The sequence below is a fragment of the Rhagoletis zephyria genome, unplaced genomic scaffold (genome assembly GCF_001687245.7).
Source record: "Rhagoletis zephyria isolate East Lansing unplaced genomic scaffold, Rhagoletis_zephyria_1.1 Rzeph_scaffold_00876, whole genome shotgun sequence".
NCBI classification, from domain to species: domain Eukaryota; kingdom Metazoa; phylum Arthropoda; class Insecta; order Diptera; family Tephritidae; genus Rhagoletis; species Rhagoletis zephyria.
In genome coordinates, this window is record NW_016157960.1 from 79,243 (window position 1) to 96,494 (window position 17,252).

At 35.0% G+C, this 17,252-nt stretch overlaps 2 protein-coding genes across 2 annotated transcripts in view; one reads left to right on the forward strand and one right to left on the reverse strand.

The window, feature by feature from the left end:
• Ltn1 (E3 ubiquitin-protein ligase listerin) overlaps window positions 1-17,252 on the reverse strand; it is a gene marked incomplete at its 5' end in the record, with an annotated part of 154,912 nt that overhangs the window by 57,549 nt on the left and 80,111 nt on the right. Inside the window, 2 exons of the mRNA XM_017614667.1 lie at window positions 11,720-11,988; window positions 12,048-12,133. Coding sequence (XP_017470156.1) covers window positions 11,720-11,988; window positions 12,048-12,133 — 355 coding nt within the window. The remainder of the gene's footprint in view (window positions 1-11,719; window positions 11,989-12,047; window positions 12,134-17,252) is intronic.
• LOC108361893 (zinc finger BED domain-containing protein RICESLEEPER 3-like) lies at window positions 4,877-7,829 on the forward strand. The gene is made up of 2 exons (XM_017614668.1): window positions 4,877-6,257; window positions 6,416-7,829. The coding sequence occupies exons 1-2, from the start codon at window positions 4,974-4,976 to the stop codon at window positions 6,899-6,901; spliced, it is 1,770 nt and encodes a 589-aa protein (XP_017470157.1). The 5' UTR covers window positions 4,877-4,973; the 3' UTR covers window positions 6,902-7,829.

Sequence of the window (17,252 nt, forward strand, 5' to 3'; positions counted from 1 at the left end):
AAACAAGAAACGTAACGTTTGACATCGATAGACTCCATGTTGCCGTGGTCCGATTGTAGGAGGACGCATACTTACGTGTTCGTATCTAGGTTGGAAGATTAAATGCATTGCTGCAATATGGGCATCGGAAATGGTTTTGAAAACGCTTTATTTTTAGCAACCTCCCAGGGTGGTCACTGGTTAAAAAAATCAGATTCCACTTTAATTTAGGGAATTAGATAATTCAAATATGTATCACAGTAAAAGTAAGAAAATGTAATAAACCTACATTTTTGTAATAATTACAGTGTTTGTAACTATTTATATGCAAAATTTGATATGAAAAATAGTACCAAATTTCGTACTACTTCGCAAAGCGGGCTTTTTTTCTTCCCGTTTCTCTCGTGCTTCCATATTACAACCTTTTGTAAGGGAGCCGTCGACATGAGCTGTCACTACGTACAACACCTTGTATAATTCCACCATGAGTTTAGGAAGAGCCTGCCTGAAACTAAACAAAAAAGGAAATAAGCAAATGGATGTATAGAATTGACAACAACAACCACGCTGTCGAGTTTAAATAGCGGCAAATCAGCTGCACTTGATAGTAGTTGGTTGAATAAGGAAAATGAATTAGCAACAAGAGTTTACGGGATGTACATAGCTCAGTGGTTAACGCTTCTGACTTTGAACATCGAATTCGCAGGTTCGATCCCTGCTGAAGTCTAGAAAAAAGAAGTCTGATGAGGAGATGTGGTGATCTCCGAAATAGTGCTATAACTTCTACCGCTTAGACTTTGTTGCTTTTTCAATTTTTCCTAATAATCAATCGTGGTACGAAGCTCAATAAAAATATTAAAAATAAAAAAAGAAATCAGTATTAGTTTTTATAGAGAACTAGAATTTTAATCAATAACATATGTATTTGTGTTGAAGAGTTGTTTTCTTAATAACAAGAATAAAAGAAATGAGTTAAAGGCAAATGGTTTTTGTTAATGCCAAAAAAGGGTTTTTTAATATATCTTTTGGCTTAACCGCCGCAATTGCGTGCTGTAGCCTTTTTTGTGACAGCAAAAAGGGCGTAAGCGACAAAATCCCCTGTTTCATTAAAGATGGGCAAACAAAACCACCAGTATTATATATCTAACAAGAAACGTAACTTTCCGTGTTAATAAAAAAAAAACACCTACTGAAAAATTTGCTTTTTGTCGCTTACGCCCTTTTGGCGGTTAGGGCTCGATATGTTTTATTTTTACTTTCCTATTAGTCTAAGAGCCAGTGACACAAAGTCTTCGTCATAATGGATATTGATAAGAATAATATCATCACATAGGTAACAGGGAGGAGGAGAAAGTAGGACAGCCATGTAGGCCAAGCCTTTGCTGATGACGTGGTTTATAACTAGTTATGAACGATTTAATTCAAGAAACTTTCGTTATAGGGGATATTATATATATATATATATATATATAAGATGAACCATTCACGCTTTTATACAAAATATCTCCCTTAACGTTAAACCCATCATAAGGACGACTTTTAAGAACTTCTAAAATAGCGTTGGTGAAACTGTCTTTTCGCTGAGCACTTTTTAAGCGGGCTGAAATCTGCGAACCGATGGCCAGCACGTTTGGAAAGCGACTCAAGCAATCTACGTGTTTCAACTTATTTGCAACACGGTGTTCAACTCGAAAGTTGAAATCTTGTAGGTACAAACTCCATCTGGCAACCTCTCGTGGTACGTCCTTCTTTTTAATGGTGTGTAAACGCGGAACAATCGGTGACGAGCGTAAAGTTAACACCCAGGAGGTAACTTCGGAATTTCTCGATGGCAAGGTAGGCTGCTTTGACCTCTATAACATGGCTGTGGCGGTTAGCATCACTAGGCGTCGTTTTCTTGCTCCAGTAAAGTATGGGATGCAAGCATCCATCGAACTTCTGCAACAGCGTCGCACCGAAACCGCCTTTCGAGGCATCAGTATGTAATTCCGTAGGAGCATTTCTACAATAAATTCTTAAAACTGGTTCAGCACATAATGCATTCTTCAACTGACTGATTGCTTTCAGTTCGCCAACTCCGATTTTAAAAGGCACATCCTTTTTTTACAAGTTTGTCAGTGGCCGTGCTATCTGTGCATACCCTTTTATAAATTTTCGGAAAAATCCGGTTAATCTTGGCCTGGCCAAATTTTGCCACCCTCTATTGTATGACCGAGAAAGTCGATCTTGCTCTCCTAAAAATGCCACTTCTTCCGTTTGATGTTTAGGTTGTACTTGGACGCCACTGACAGTACTTGCTTCAGCTTGGTGATACATTCTTCAGACGTTTGTGCGTAGATGATAATGTCATCCACATAAATCTGCATCACATCTTGGTCAACGAGATTTTGGAAAACGTAAGTGATAAATCTTACAAACGCAGCAGGGGAATTGCAAAACCCAAACGGGGCTTTGTTGAACTCGTAAAGGCCCTGCTTTGTGATAAATGCCGTAAAATTGCTACTTGGCTCGTCAATGGGTACATGGAAAAAGCTGTTTTTCAGGTCCATAACAATGAACCCTTTTGCCGCTTGAAGCTTTTCGAGCACGTCTTCAATGAGGGGTACTGGGAAGCAGTCTTTTAGCACTGTTGCTGCTGTTTAACTGCCGAAAATCAACGCACAGTCTGTACGTGCTGTCTACCACTCTACTAGCGAAGTTAGATGTTGATTTGCGTACCACACCATTTTCCAGCCATTCGTCAACTTGTTCTTTTATGGCATCACATTCAACAGGTGGATGACGACTTGGCTGCTGACGAAACGGAGTAATCTGACCATCTGGAACTATTTTCAAGAACACAGAACACTCAACATTGCTTTACGTTGGTTTGTAATCATTAATTATCGATCGTATTAGCGACTGGAACTGCTGCGGTGCGTTGATTTCTACTTTATTTTCCGAGACATTGTAGACCATTAGTTCACTCGATGTATCAAACCCTCTTGCCCTATCGTTTTCGTGAATTTGAAGCCACTCTCATCGAGCGTTAAGCAGAAATTAGATGCAAAATCAAACCCCAGTAAAGCGTCATACAGAATTGCATTGTCAGGCACGTCACATCACGATTTGTGATGAGTTTCTACCCCGTTAACCCGCACCTCACCAACGAAGGCACCGATCGGCACAGTTTTATTGTTACCAAGCCCACTTAGTATCGTATAACATTTCTGTAGATCAACGTGTTTTATCGTCTTGTACACACAGTTTTTTATTAAGGTGACATCCGAACCAGTATCGACTAGACATTAAATTTCCTTTTTATTGAGCGTAATAGTCTTACGCCTTTTATTGCCCTTAATCAATATTTAATATTTATTGAAAGCTGCGGGCAGTTTTTAGAGATATGTCCAGCTCCATTATATTTGAAACATTTAGTATCAGTTTTACAGTCCTTTTTCAAATGGTCTGAGGACCCACAACTAAAACAACGAGTTATTTTTTCACTCTGTGTACTTCTTTTTACAGGACCGTATTGTTTATATCTCTTTTCGTTATCGTTCATATACTCAAGTACATCATATTTTTCGTAAAGCTCATGGTACGATTTGCAGCCGTACATACTGTATTTGCATTCGCTTTTGACATTCAATCCGTCAACAACGTAACGTATGACAGATTCACTCACAACTTCACCTAACGCTGCTATTTTTTCATGTTTACTTTTTTTTCTTCTTTCTCTTAACTTCTTATGTATTTCGGCACTTGCAAACGTACGTTTAAATTCTTTTAATAGCTCATTCTTTAGCTCTTCATATGTACTTACAAACACCGATTCGAGATGTAGTTGTGCCGTCTGTGTCATTTTTCCGCGAGCTTGCACATATTTTTGTTGCTCAGTTAGGTTATACGCGGTCGCGTTTTGCTCAAAGTTAGTCAGCCAACGTTCCACCGGCACACTTTGCCCATCAAAATTAGGCACAACTTTCGCGAAATTTTTTGCGGCGATTTTGCGCTCATTTTGACGGATTTCGTCAGCTTGAATTTTTAGAGTAAGCAATTGAATTATGTCGTGTAATCTTTTACTATTTTCTTCGATTCTAGCCTCCATGTTTTCGCACTTGTTATTATTGTCACTTTCTACTTCGATCACAGCGTTATCTTCACTTTCGTTTTTATTTTTGTTATCTTTTCCCGCTTTTGACCGTGTTACGTATTGTTGTCTTCTTTGCGCTTTCACGTTCTTTCTCATAGTTTATCACACATTGCTATTCTTATAATTTAAACGGCACATTTCCATTTGTATTTGCCCTTTCGTTATTTTAAGAAATTCGACTGGTTCGAAGTTTCCAGTGTTTAGGCGCGTCTGCTAACACCAGGCGCCTAAATACATGCTATGTACTGCTGCATGTGAAAACATTTCCAATTTATGAAATTTTTGCACATGCACTTCTCAACTGCCATGTAATTGAACTTTCTTAAGTTTTGATTAGATGGCACTTCAAAGTATGCTCGGCCTAGTCTGATGCATCCTCCGAACCGAGTTCGTAAATACTTTTCATTGACGAGAGAAATATCTCTCACTCGCCTCAATACAACTCAACTCAAAGCGTTTAGTTTTGTTTATTTCATTGCTGCTGAAAAACAAACGAGCGAGCATTCGTCAATCTCCGAATGAGCGAACAAATCGTTTATTTGTATTTCTCCTTCGTTACTCTCACAACATGCGCTCTTTAAAAGCATCAGATGCTTTTAGTTTCGACTCGATTATTCTCCTTCGCTCAGATTATTTGAAAATAGTTAACTCTTTTCAATGGTAGTTATAATTATACATGCTCAATGAGTTTTATTTTGATAGCATAATTTTTTTTATCACTCGTTTCTATTGGAGTATTTTCGGAGTTTGGAGATTGTTTTGATTTTCGTTTACCGTTTGTTTTTATTGAAGCATTTTTTTGGCAAATTTTCATTTGTAGAAGTTTCGCGCGTTTAGTGTAGCATAAAAAGGGTTCAAAATGGGAAGATTTTCTAACATTGATAAAAGCAAATATGTGTCATATAATGAAGAGACAAATGAATCGACGTGCCTTGAATGTTCAAAAAAGTTCAAGGGTCAAGTGCTTCACAATATTAAAAGGCATTATAGCACAGTGCATAAACGAAACTTTGGAAACAATCCGTCCGCAAAAAGTGCAAACAAAATAAAAATTGAACTGAAACAGCACGAATTCATAAAGTGCTGTGTGGGGCTAGTTACTGTGAAAGCTATACCATTTCGGCTTTTCGATGACGAAGAATATTTTCAAAAACTTATAAAACCATATGAAAGTGCTTTTAACATAAAAGTTAATTCAAGAAACATTGTAAGTAAGCTCGATTTGTGTGCCGGACTCATGAGAAACCATTTAAAAGAATTATTGGAAAACAAAATGGTGTGCATAAAATTAGACATTGCATCAAGGCTCGATAAAAGTGTTTTAGGAGTGAATATACAGATTATACAAAATTTTAAAATAGAAATTTTCACTCTAGGCATGGTAGAGTTGAAAAAGCGACATACGGCGTCCTTTCTAAAGGAAGAAATTCTAAATTGCTTAAATAAGTTTGACATAAAAGCAACACAGATCTATTCCTCAACTACTGATAATGGGTCAAATGTCATCAAAACTTCGGAGTTGCTGCAAGAGCAGGACAATGTAGAGTGCGACGAATATGAAGAAATTCATAACAGACTTAGCTCGGTCATGTCAGTAGTGAGATGCGCCGTACACACGCTACAATTATGCGCACATGATGTATACAAAACCCATAAAAATGAGTTGGCGGTATGCAGAGAAGCAACACGTTCACTACGAAAAATTATTCGTAATAACTATGTTGATGAAGACATTCGGATGCCTACACTAGATAATGCAACTCGCTGGAATTCCACATTCGACATGCTTACTTCTCTGTTAGATCTGAGAACGTTTGTAAATGACCATGCGATTTGTTGTGAAGTAAATTGGGACTTTATTCAAAACTTTGTGTACGCTTTCAAGCCAGTTTCTGAATGTACCAAAAGTTTACAAACAGATAGTTATACTATCGGTGACTTTTACCGAGACTGGCTACTTTGCGAGGCACAACTGGAAAATATCCAGAGCAACGAGTTTGCGATACATTTACTGCAATCTATGCAATCAAGAAAAACTAAATTATTGGAAAATAATGCATTTAATGCTGCTTTGTATATGGATCGCAGATTCAATTATATGGACTCACCGTTTTTGAATGAAATACAAAAAAAGCAAGCAGTGGTAAGCTGAAAGTACCCCTCATCAGTCCCTTTTTCCAACTTAAAACTAACCTTCAAGTTAATTTGATATACATTTTACGCCCTTTATAATGAAACATGTTTTGTGACCAGCCTGTTAAATATTTGTTTTAAATTGTTTAAATTTGTTTATATTTGCAGACACATATAATTAACACAAGCGCAATTTTGAGTAGTTTGGAGGGATGCACTGAAATCGGTAGTGATTCGGAAATCGATCATGCTGAGCAGGTCCAAGTTTTCGACGATAAGTATGATTTGCTTGAAAGAAAAGCCAATTCAATAACGCAACAAAGTGTTCAAGTGTCACAAAATATACAATCGCTTCGCCAAAAACTTGAAGGTTTGGCTCATCAAAGTAAAATGCCTTTCAACACTGACATAATCAACTATTGGAAAAATTTGCAAATTCCTGAACCAACTCTAAGTAAGCTGTCACAAATAATTTTATCTGTGCCAAGCAGCCAAACTTCCGTAGAGCGAGCATTTAGTGCTCTATCTTTAATATTAACAAAACATCGTTCCAGGCTGAGCTCTGAAAATCTTAACAATTTACTTTTTATCAAATTAAATGAAAATTTATTTAAAAATATAAATCTAGACGTAGCGAGCGACGTTCAGTTTTAACTAATGAATTCATTGAATTTTTTATCTACAAGTACATACAGTCACTGTCAAAAGTATTGTGACATTGATTTTTATTACGATATATTCAGAAGGTTTTTCATGTTAAATTTTCTTCGTAAATTTTTTATAAATATAGGGCTCATTAAACAACAAAAAACATTTAAATCAAAATTGTAACCCGTGGAAAAACTTACGAAAAATTCAGCGAATTCGCATCAAGATTTCAAACTTTTCAATCATAATTTGTAAACCGAATCCGAACACGTTGACTTTCCATAATTTTTTTGCTGACGGTGTTGAGCATTTTCTTCCATTTTTTAAATATACCGTGAGCAAAAAAAGTATGGAAAGTCAACGCGAATTTTAGCCACTTAAAACGTTTACTTTTTTATATTAAAATCGAGGGGGCTATAAAACTACGTGTTCGGATTCTGTTTAAAAATTATGATTGAAAAGTTTGAAATCGTGATGCGAATTTGCTGAATTTTCCGTAAGTTTTTCCAAGGGTTACAATTTTGATTTACATGGTTTTTGTTGTATAATGAGCCCTAGCTTTATAGAAAATTAACGAAAAAATATACTTTGAAAAACCTTTTGAAAATCGTAATAAAAATCAATGCCAAAATACTTTTGCTGGTTACTGTATTCCTGCAAATGTGCCATTTTCAAGTTAAGTTTGTTTACTGAAAAATTGCTGAATTTTCTTTAATTTTGTCCAAACATTGAAATTTTAATTTAAATTAATATTAATAAGAATACGGTTCTTATGGTCTTGGGTGTGCATATTTCGATGCATTTGCAAATTCACAACAATAAAATGCGAACGGTTGCCATAGTAGCAAGCATAAAATTTTCAAATGCACCGAAATATGCACATGCAAGACCATATGCACCGGATTGTGATTACCCTTACTTTTTTTGTAGAATATTTCCGCAAATGTGTTGTTTTTTAAGCTAAGTTTGAAATTTTGATGAACAATTTTTGAATTTTCTTTAATTTTGCTCAAAGTTCGAAATTTTCGATTAACATGTTTTTGTTGTAGAATGAGCTCAATGTTTATAAAAAATTTACCAAAAAAATTACCATGAAAAACTTTCTGCAAATGTGTTATTTTTATTCAATAAAGGAAAAAATTTGGGTAGACTTTGTGTTTCGTTTGGCTAAGTGTTCAGGTTTCACATCGATATATTTATCATTGACAAATTTAAATAACGAAAGAATATCACATCAAAATACTTATCATTGATAAATTCAAATACTATTCAGCTCAAATATAGAGCGCATGAGTAGCAAAACGCGGGCTATGCAAACAGTGCAGATGTTCTCACAACGATAAGCACTCTTTGTATACGAACGAATGAGTAATACAAGTGTTTGAGCAGTGTATGCAAGAGCGTTGCTTTCAACGATTTACTCTAAAAATATTTTTCATGGCTTTTGTTTTTTTGAGTGATAACTCGAAAGAGCAAGAGCGAATTTTGAGCGCTCTACGAACTCTGATTTCGACTACTGAATTGATTCATTATCTTCCAGAATTTCGCGTAATTTTTTCTTAATTTGTCTTATGGTGTCATTACCGATTTTTATTTGTATATTAGCCTCTTTTATCTCCAAACTGAGAATTTTAGTTAAGAACTGTTTTTCAATCATTAGCATTTCCTTCCTAGTTTTGTCGAATTTGAAACCCTGTATAATTTTGCTTTACATTTCAGTAGAAATTTAAGCCGTTGTTGTTGTTTCGCAAGTATTTTGTGGTTTTTGCCGTATTGTTTGATGGGGTAACAGATGTCCATGTCGTACTTATATTTAATATGTTGAAAAAAGTGTTTCATTGTGCTGCTTTGTGTTTTTCGTATTTGTTGTTCCGATCAATTTAGAATTATTTTCCGTGGGCCAAGGTTAAAAATTCAATGCTATTGGGTTTGGAGCTTTTTGGCCGGTTATATTGAATAAAACGCGTTTCGACGCATATTCGCGTCTTCTTCAGGGAGTCTATATATTTATAAATACGAAAAACATAATAAGAACGAATAATTATTACAAGGAGCAAATAAGACAATACAAAATAATTTAACACTAATTACACTTACTTTAATATTAAGCAATAAAATTATCACAACATAAATTAAACATATTTAAAAACATTAAGACACGTTAAAGAACACTGCACATCCTTCATCGTCAAACCTCAGACATTGTGTGTAATTGCAGTCGCATATGCACAGTTTATATTATCTACGTCTTCTTTGAAGTTCATTGCTTCAGTTATTTTTTTTTTTGTATGCGCAACCCTTCTAATGTCATCCTTCTTCTCGTTCTGTTCTCCACGTCCAATACCTTTGCATTGTAAAATTTCTTCGACCACGTTTTGTAGGTGGTTTTGAAAAATCTGGGCTTTTGGCTTGCTCAAAACATGGTACATGCATAATGCTCTTGTATAGTTTTCCTGTTGCCGTCATCAAACTGAGTATCATCGTCCCATTCCATGATTTGATTGTAAGCTGTAACACTGTCTTATTAATCAATACAACTTTTTTTTTTGTATTTATTTCCCATCTTGTTCACATTAATTATTTCACTCTAATCACTTTCACTTCTTGACCAAAAAAAAAATCGCCGAGCTTAAGTAATTTTTGCTGACACAGCAATAAAATTCGAAATTTATAAAAAAAAATTTTGTGTTTTTTAATAGAGTTAAAAAGAGACATGGGCTTTGACGACTTTAAGCAATTTCCGCTTCTATCAAACGTCAAATCGATTGACTTAAAATTCTTTAAAACTTGCTATAAGTCTTTCTAATAAAAAGGAAAAAATATCTGGTCGGCGCTCAACAAAAAACGCATTTTTGAATTTTCCCATATAAACTAGAACAGCCTTAATGTAAAGATAATTATGTCAAAGTTTGTAATAATGTCTTTTCGCCGGTTTTATTACATAAAATACCCCTGAATGCGTCTGGGTAAACAGAAAGTGTAAAATGTAAAAAGCTCGTAGCGTTAGCTTTTTGTTTATATTTAAGTATATACATAGTTAAATTATACAAATCTTACGATCTTCAGGGAATGTAAAACTCGGTTTGCGGGACTTAGGAGTTGAAATTTACAATTTTTGGTAAAACAGTGGAACAGCAACCAAAGAATGTTCTTACTGTAGTGGTTATACATCAGTGCTAGCTAAAAATGAGAATGTGTTTGTGGTAAAGCACGGTTCAATAATTCTGTGTTGTATTACTTATCATAACAACTTCTGTATGTTTTTTACCATTTTTTCATTGGGCGATATTTTTTAGAGCTACAAAACATAGAAAGAAAGTTAACGGATTTAAGTAAGTAAAAAGTTGGTAAAATCTGTTATGTATTTAATTTTTTTGGGATAGTTTAAATGAGGATTTTTAAGCAAAAAAGTTAACGTTCTTCGAGCACTCTGATTACACTGTACGGCAAAATCAACTTTTTTTCTAGGTATTGCACCAAACCAATTTTTTTTAAGAGATTGAATCATAAGTAAAAAAGTAATTTCTCCGTTTTTCGAAGTTAGCCTCCGAAATCGAGACATGGGCCTTCGAAGTTCGATTTCGGAGGCTAACTTCGAAAAACGGAGAACTTACTTTTTTTACTTATAACTCAATCTCTTAAAAAAAGTTGGTTTGGTTCAATACCCAGCCGAGTGCTGTACAGTGTTATTAAAAGAAAAGCTTTGAGAAATTCAAACAAATTTTAAAATTAAAATTAAAATAAGCTACAGCAATAAATGTTGTGTCTGCATAACACTTAGAACTAAACAATATGTTTTAAGACAACATTTATTGTTGGTGTCTATAATATTTTATTTATTTTAATTTTAAAGCTTGTTTGAATTTCACAAAGCGTTTCTAATTCAGGATCTGAATAAAATGAAGTATTTCTACTCCTACTACAAATTACAAAATTTACTCAGTGTACCTACTTTATTCAACAATAATGCGACATCAACCTGCTTCGACTAATGTTTGCATGCAACTAAATAAAATTTGGTGCTCTTCTACTCTCCCTGTTGACGTTCGGATTGTATACGTGTAAGAAGCCGATTGTGTACATGTGAAAAGCCGAATGTAGTTCGTTTCCCAGGAAAGTGTTTGGCGGGCATTGGTATACATTCATACGTAAGTCAATGCTTAAGAGTATTTTGCTCCACTTCGACAAAATTTATATCTACTTTTTCATCAAAAAGCAGCCATTTTGAAACCTGATTCTTGCCTGGCACAAAGCAAACAATTTTTTATTATTACCAAGAAAATAGGCGGAGGCTTAAGAAACTGAATATTTCATGTACAATAATAAAAAATTCAGGCACAAAGCTTTAATCCTCTCAAAAAAAAATTATAAGTGATAGACGTATGAAAATTAACGTTGGAGAATAGTTTGGTTGAGGCCTTAAATGGCCGTTGTACTGGGTTACAAAAAGCATTGAGCACCCTTGTTTCTAATGTAGCGGCTATTCCACAACTCCGGAGTCCCGCAAACCAAGTTTTACATTCCTAGCCATATTTCAAGTCTAATTTTAACTATCATCAATAGAACTTTAGGATTTCAATTTAATTATACATATATTACAAAACCGCATATATATATATATATATATATAAATTATTTTGTAGAGTAAAAACACTCATATTTAAAATTTTTTCTCTTTTATAAAGCAATTGAATTTCTGGCTAGTATATTTCAGCACGAATGGCTTCGGTGAGCAAATCCAATTTTTTGCAACAAATGTCAGTTACGCGGTTTTGTACTTTAAACAACGATATTATTAATTATGCATTGTGTATACATCTCTACCTGAACTCCGTTATATGCTTTTCAACGAAAATATCCTGAGACGCTAGATGAGCTGCAAAACGTTGTAAGTAATGTTGTTTTCCCTCATCAAGATGCAGCTTGCTGTTAATTGCGTCGTAATATTTAGAATCATCAGCAACAAAAAATATTGTTAATTCTCTTAAAATATAAAAGCACGTTCGCTGAACAGCAACATTAGAGTTAAATATATTTCCCAACAGAAAGTTGAAGACGTCCTCCAGGTTTAGGATATCTGAATTCTTACAGAGCTAAATATAAAGGAAATAATTTAGTTCGTTTTAAAAAGGCAATGAAAATAAATACCTACACTATATACGGTATTAAAATCTAAAAGTAGTAATGAATTCTCTAATTCCTTGAAAATCATAGAAAAATACTCATCTGATGACGATTCTGAAAAAAATACAAATACATAAACATTAATTTTTTTGGGAATAAAATTATTCAAGATAAGTATAGAATATTCTCGTAATGGGTAGGTTCAGAAGGCGCAGCAGTTGAGCGCAACCGTTGCTAAAAAATAAGTGATCGTTATGCGTATTCTGAACGGCCCGATACATTATACTCTCAAAGGTACACACCAACATGTTATCTCAAATGATCAGAAATATATTACGATCATCTAAAACGCACGTTTTCAGTTGATAAGAAGCACACAACAACGCGTTCAGAAGGTGCAATCGCAACAGTTACTGAGCTGTGGCGCCTTCTGAACGTGCCCAATAGCTACGTAGCAGTTGAGCGCTAACGTTGTTTAACACTTATGTCATCGGATAGGTACAAATGTACCCATGCCGCTTTTTCAAACCCACCTGTAATTGCAAGAGACCAATCAACAGCTTCCCCGTTCCTGTTATCTTTTATTGATGTATTTTTTACCCATTTCTGAAGTTTGAGTCAAATAAATGGGACGGAATGGTATCTGGATGGGTTTGCAAAAAATAGATAATAGTGATCGGCATACGTACATTTGTACCTATGGGTAAATACAAGCAAATTATGTGGAAAACTATCGGTTTGCATGTCAAACTAAATTCAACATTTTCAAAAGGAACATGTATTTATATTTTGGATTTTAATAATATCTCTTACTTATTGATTAGGGTGTTCGATTATTCGCCTTTTTTCGAAACCGGTTTTCGAGTTAGGCCAAAAATTGCAATTTGAAAAAACCGGTTCCCGATTTTGAAATTAAGAAAAATCCGAATAAACCGGTTTTAATTTACATAACTTTCATACAGTTCGTATGAAGTCATGACCAAAAGTTATAATAAAACTATTACCAGTAGAGATAGTTTTTATTTAGAAAAGGACAAAATAAGTACAAAGTTTTTTTTTAGATCAAAAGTAAAACGAATAAAAATCGGCTTTGAATAGTGCTCTTGTCTCCGTATCCGAGTGCCACTATCACGAGAGATTTATGGTTCCCAGCAGCATCAAAGCAAGTTTTTTCAAATACGGTCACCCCTCGGCAGACAATGGCAAACCCCGCCGAAAAATGCTTTTTGGGAGGTTGAGTAAAAGTATAGATTTCTCTATTTTTGTCGTTTTAGCGCCAAACATTCATTTATTGGAATCACATATGATATAAGGTTCATCCCCAAATAAACTAAGGTATAATTTTAAAACTATGTATTTAGGGGTTCCCCTTAAACTGGAAAAAGCCTTGCAAACCTCAAAAACTCGAAACTTTTAGTGGGAGGTCAAGATGTGAATGAAATAAAAAATAACCGGTTTGTTCGATGAAAAAATTCCGTTTATTCGATATTCGAATATCAAGACTTCAAAAAACCGCCAATAGATATCCAAAAACCGGTGGAAACCGGCTTGGAAAAACCGAGTCAATTACCCTATTTTTGATCTCAATTTAGTGTAGAATAAATATCATAAGGTATTGTTTTTCTCTGCATAAATATGTATGTATTTTGCATTTACCAAATTTTGAATTTACAAAAGTCTAACACACATATAGATCCATATACACCCACAAATGCACTTACCCAGTGGGAATTAGGAGCACGTAATAATACCTTATTAGCAACTTACTCTTCACCTGGCAGTCATTGCCATTTCCCTGCCGAACGTCCCTTACTTTTACAAAGGCATGGCCGCCTTATGTAATTAGGAATTTAGAATGTACATTTGGTATCAGACATACTTCTGAGCCGCTTTACAAAGTAAGTTACGTGTAATGCAGAGAAGTCGCTCGGAGTAGTTCGGCGCTTGGAGATAACTTCGGTTGCACGTTACTTTGCAACTGACAACGTAATGTGTCGTTGGAGGTGTTCATTTTGTGCTTTACTAGTAGATGACATTGGCCATGATGACAATTTTGGTACTAAAAACTGAAAGAAAACATGGCTTACCTCGTAAGCACCACCTATTTTCCCAGTGGGCACATACACTCACCAACACACAAAAAAGTACAGAGTTGTACACGAAGAACTTTTTTTCATATAAATCCTATATAGGTATACATGTACCTATGCCGACCACTTACGTATGGTCAGAGTACCAGATCACATGAGTGTTAACAAATCAGTGATTAGTGAGCGTAGTTATGCGGTTTCTGGACGCCTAATACACTAGCTGTCAAACTCAACTGTCGAAGGTACACACAACATATTGCGCAACAGTTACCGAGCTGTGGCGCCTTCTGAACCTTTTCAATCACTCAAGTGTTGAAATGAAGAAGAAACAGGGTTTCCACTGAAAAATTTTCTCTCCAACCAAGAGCTCATTCAAAAACCTACCAAAATGTCTTCTTGCCTACCATTTCATTTGATCAAGGTAACTACGTTTCACAGCATTTGCGGGATTTTATACTTAAAATGAGACAGGTAAACTAAAAAGATGGGAATGATAATTTAAAAAAAGGCTATAAATTCACAAATATGTATATAAGCATATACTTATGTGTGTGACAATATTTGTTTATTTTATTTGTTTATTTGTTTAATTTAGCCAATGAATACATCAAATATTCTTACAGACTATTAAAAAGAAAAGTAAAGTAAATTTACAAAATTAATCCCAAATAGAAGATAACAAATTCAAAAAGTCCTTTTTACAAGCTGTAAAATCAATATGAATACAATTTTCGNATCCAAAATAGAAGATAACAAATTCAAAAAGTCGTTTTTACAAGCTGTAAAATCAATATGAATACAATTTTCGATGCGATTAAGATCGCATAGAGCTCTTGTGATAGGAGCGTTTAATGCATAACCAGTTTTTACCGGGCCTATATGAAATTACTCAAAATGACGTAAGTTTCTAAGTGGGGCATTAAAACCACCCGTCCTGAAATAATATCAAATACAAAAGATAGTGACGGAATCGATCTCCTATTTTCCAGCGATTTTAAATTAATGAGCTTACATCTAGCAAGATACGAAGGAATAGGTTCATTAAAATGCAAGGTTCGAAGAGCAAACCTGATAAACACCTTTTGAACTTTTTCAATGCGGTTAACGTAACATGCATGATATGGCCTCCAGATAAATGAGGCGTACTCTAACCTAGATCTAACAATTGTAGTGAAAAGCAATTTAATTGTATACGGGTCAGAGAATTCGGAACTGTTCCGTCGCACAAATGCAAACATTGCATAGGACTTTGAGACAATGTAGTTAATATGATTGCTGAATGTAAATTTTCTGTCAAAAATTACTCCCAAGTCCTTAATCTCCGGGACGGACTTTAAATAATAATTGGAAAAATGATAGGAAGTGTGAAAGACTGTGGTACGTTTACTGTAGGTGACGTGATAGCATTTATTAATGTTCAACGACAAGCGATTGGTGTCACACCACGATTTAAGATTATTAAGCTCTGCTTGAAGTATCTGTGAATCGAGCGGACTCTTTATTACGGAGTAAACTTTTAAATCGTCCGCATATAGGAGAAATTTAGAACGGGAAAAGCAACTACTTATATCATTTATAAACAAAATGAAAAATAAGGGGCCCAAAACGCTTCCTTGGGGTACCCCGGAGGAAGCGATAAAGGGATACGATAATGTATTATCGACATTGACAACACAGCGACGATTACTAAGGTAAGATTTAATCCAATTTAAAAAAATGGAGTGAAAACCTAAAGCAGCAAGTTTATTGACTAAGATAGAGTGTGAAAACCTGTCAAACGCCTTTGAAAAGTCGGTATAAACCGCATCTAACTGATATATACCTTAAGCTGCCTTTACACGGTTCAATTTTCTAGTAGATTTTTGTCGTTCAACCAAAATCGACCCATGTAAATGACAATTCAACCGTAAAATTTAAGTGTTTGGCCGGTCGATTTCTCAGTCAATTTTCCAGTCGACAGATATCCCCCGTGTAAAGGCAGCTTTACATACTCTTAAGGTTGTACATTTGCAAGTGGGCCAATGTGACCAGAAAAAGTGTTTTACTAGAAGTTTTCTTTATAAACTNGGATTTGTGGTAAGGCTACTGGGGGGTATTGAAATATTTGAAGGATGAGCGCCTTCATTGGGTCTAAAGACTTTTAAAAGATGGCAGGCGAAAGCATTTGCTTATCCTCATCATTCCTAACCCAGCTTCCGTTCTANCCACTAGAACTTGAAGGGAGATCTCCCAATGTGAGGGATAAAAGAGTACTCCATTTGTCCTGATTTCGGAGCAATAGAAGAGATTTGTCGGTTTTGAACTCCATTATAACTCGCTTAGGAGTCAAATAGGGGATCTCCTAAGCGAGCAACAAACGAATACTCCCAGAGGCATGATTTTGGAGCAATAAACGATTTTGGTCGACTTTGTATTCATTTATTACCCGTTTAGGAGCCAAACGGGAGACCTCCGAAGTGAGCAGTAAAAGTATACTCGCTGAGGAATGATTTCGGAGCTATAACTGAGATTTGTCGGTTTTTTACTCCGTTATTACTCGCTTACGAGCAAAAAGCTATGTCTCCTAAGAGAGCAATCCAGGAGTATTCCTTTCGATTTACAGGGGAGCTATAGGCACCTCGTTCAAAAGAATTTTTGTGTTATTGGATAAATGTATCATAAAGAAAACTACAGAAAATATTTCATATAGAAACAATATAAGTAGGATGCAATAATTTAATGTCGATAGCACACATTTAAATGAAGGTCCGTGGTATGTATTGCAACTTTTGTTTAAGTTATTAAATATTATATTATATACGGCTAAATACTTTTCAGATTTGGCAAATTATTAGGAGTGTCAGCACTTACGTATGACTCCGTAGTTTTACCGTTCATATCACGCCGGTCCAGATCTTTTACTGGGTGACAAAGATATCAGATGGGCAAAGTCTCCTACACATTAAAACAAGAAAGTTTTATACACTCTCCCTTTTGCGCGAAGTCCAGAACACCCAAGCATCCCTGACACCCAGGAAATCATGTAGTTATCTTACCGTGTTATTATTATTCTGTTTTACTTTTAATGCATTTGTTCGCAACAGGAATTCCAAAATTAATCAATAATGTAATAAGTATTATTTATGTTTTGTCTGATCTCGTAC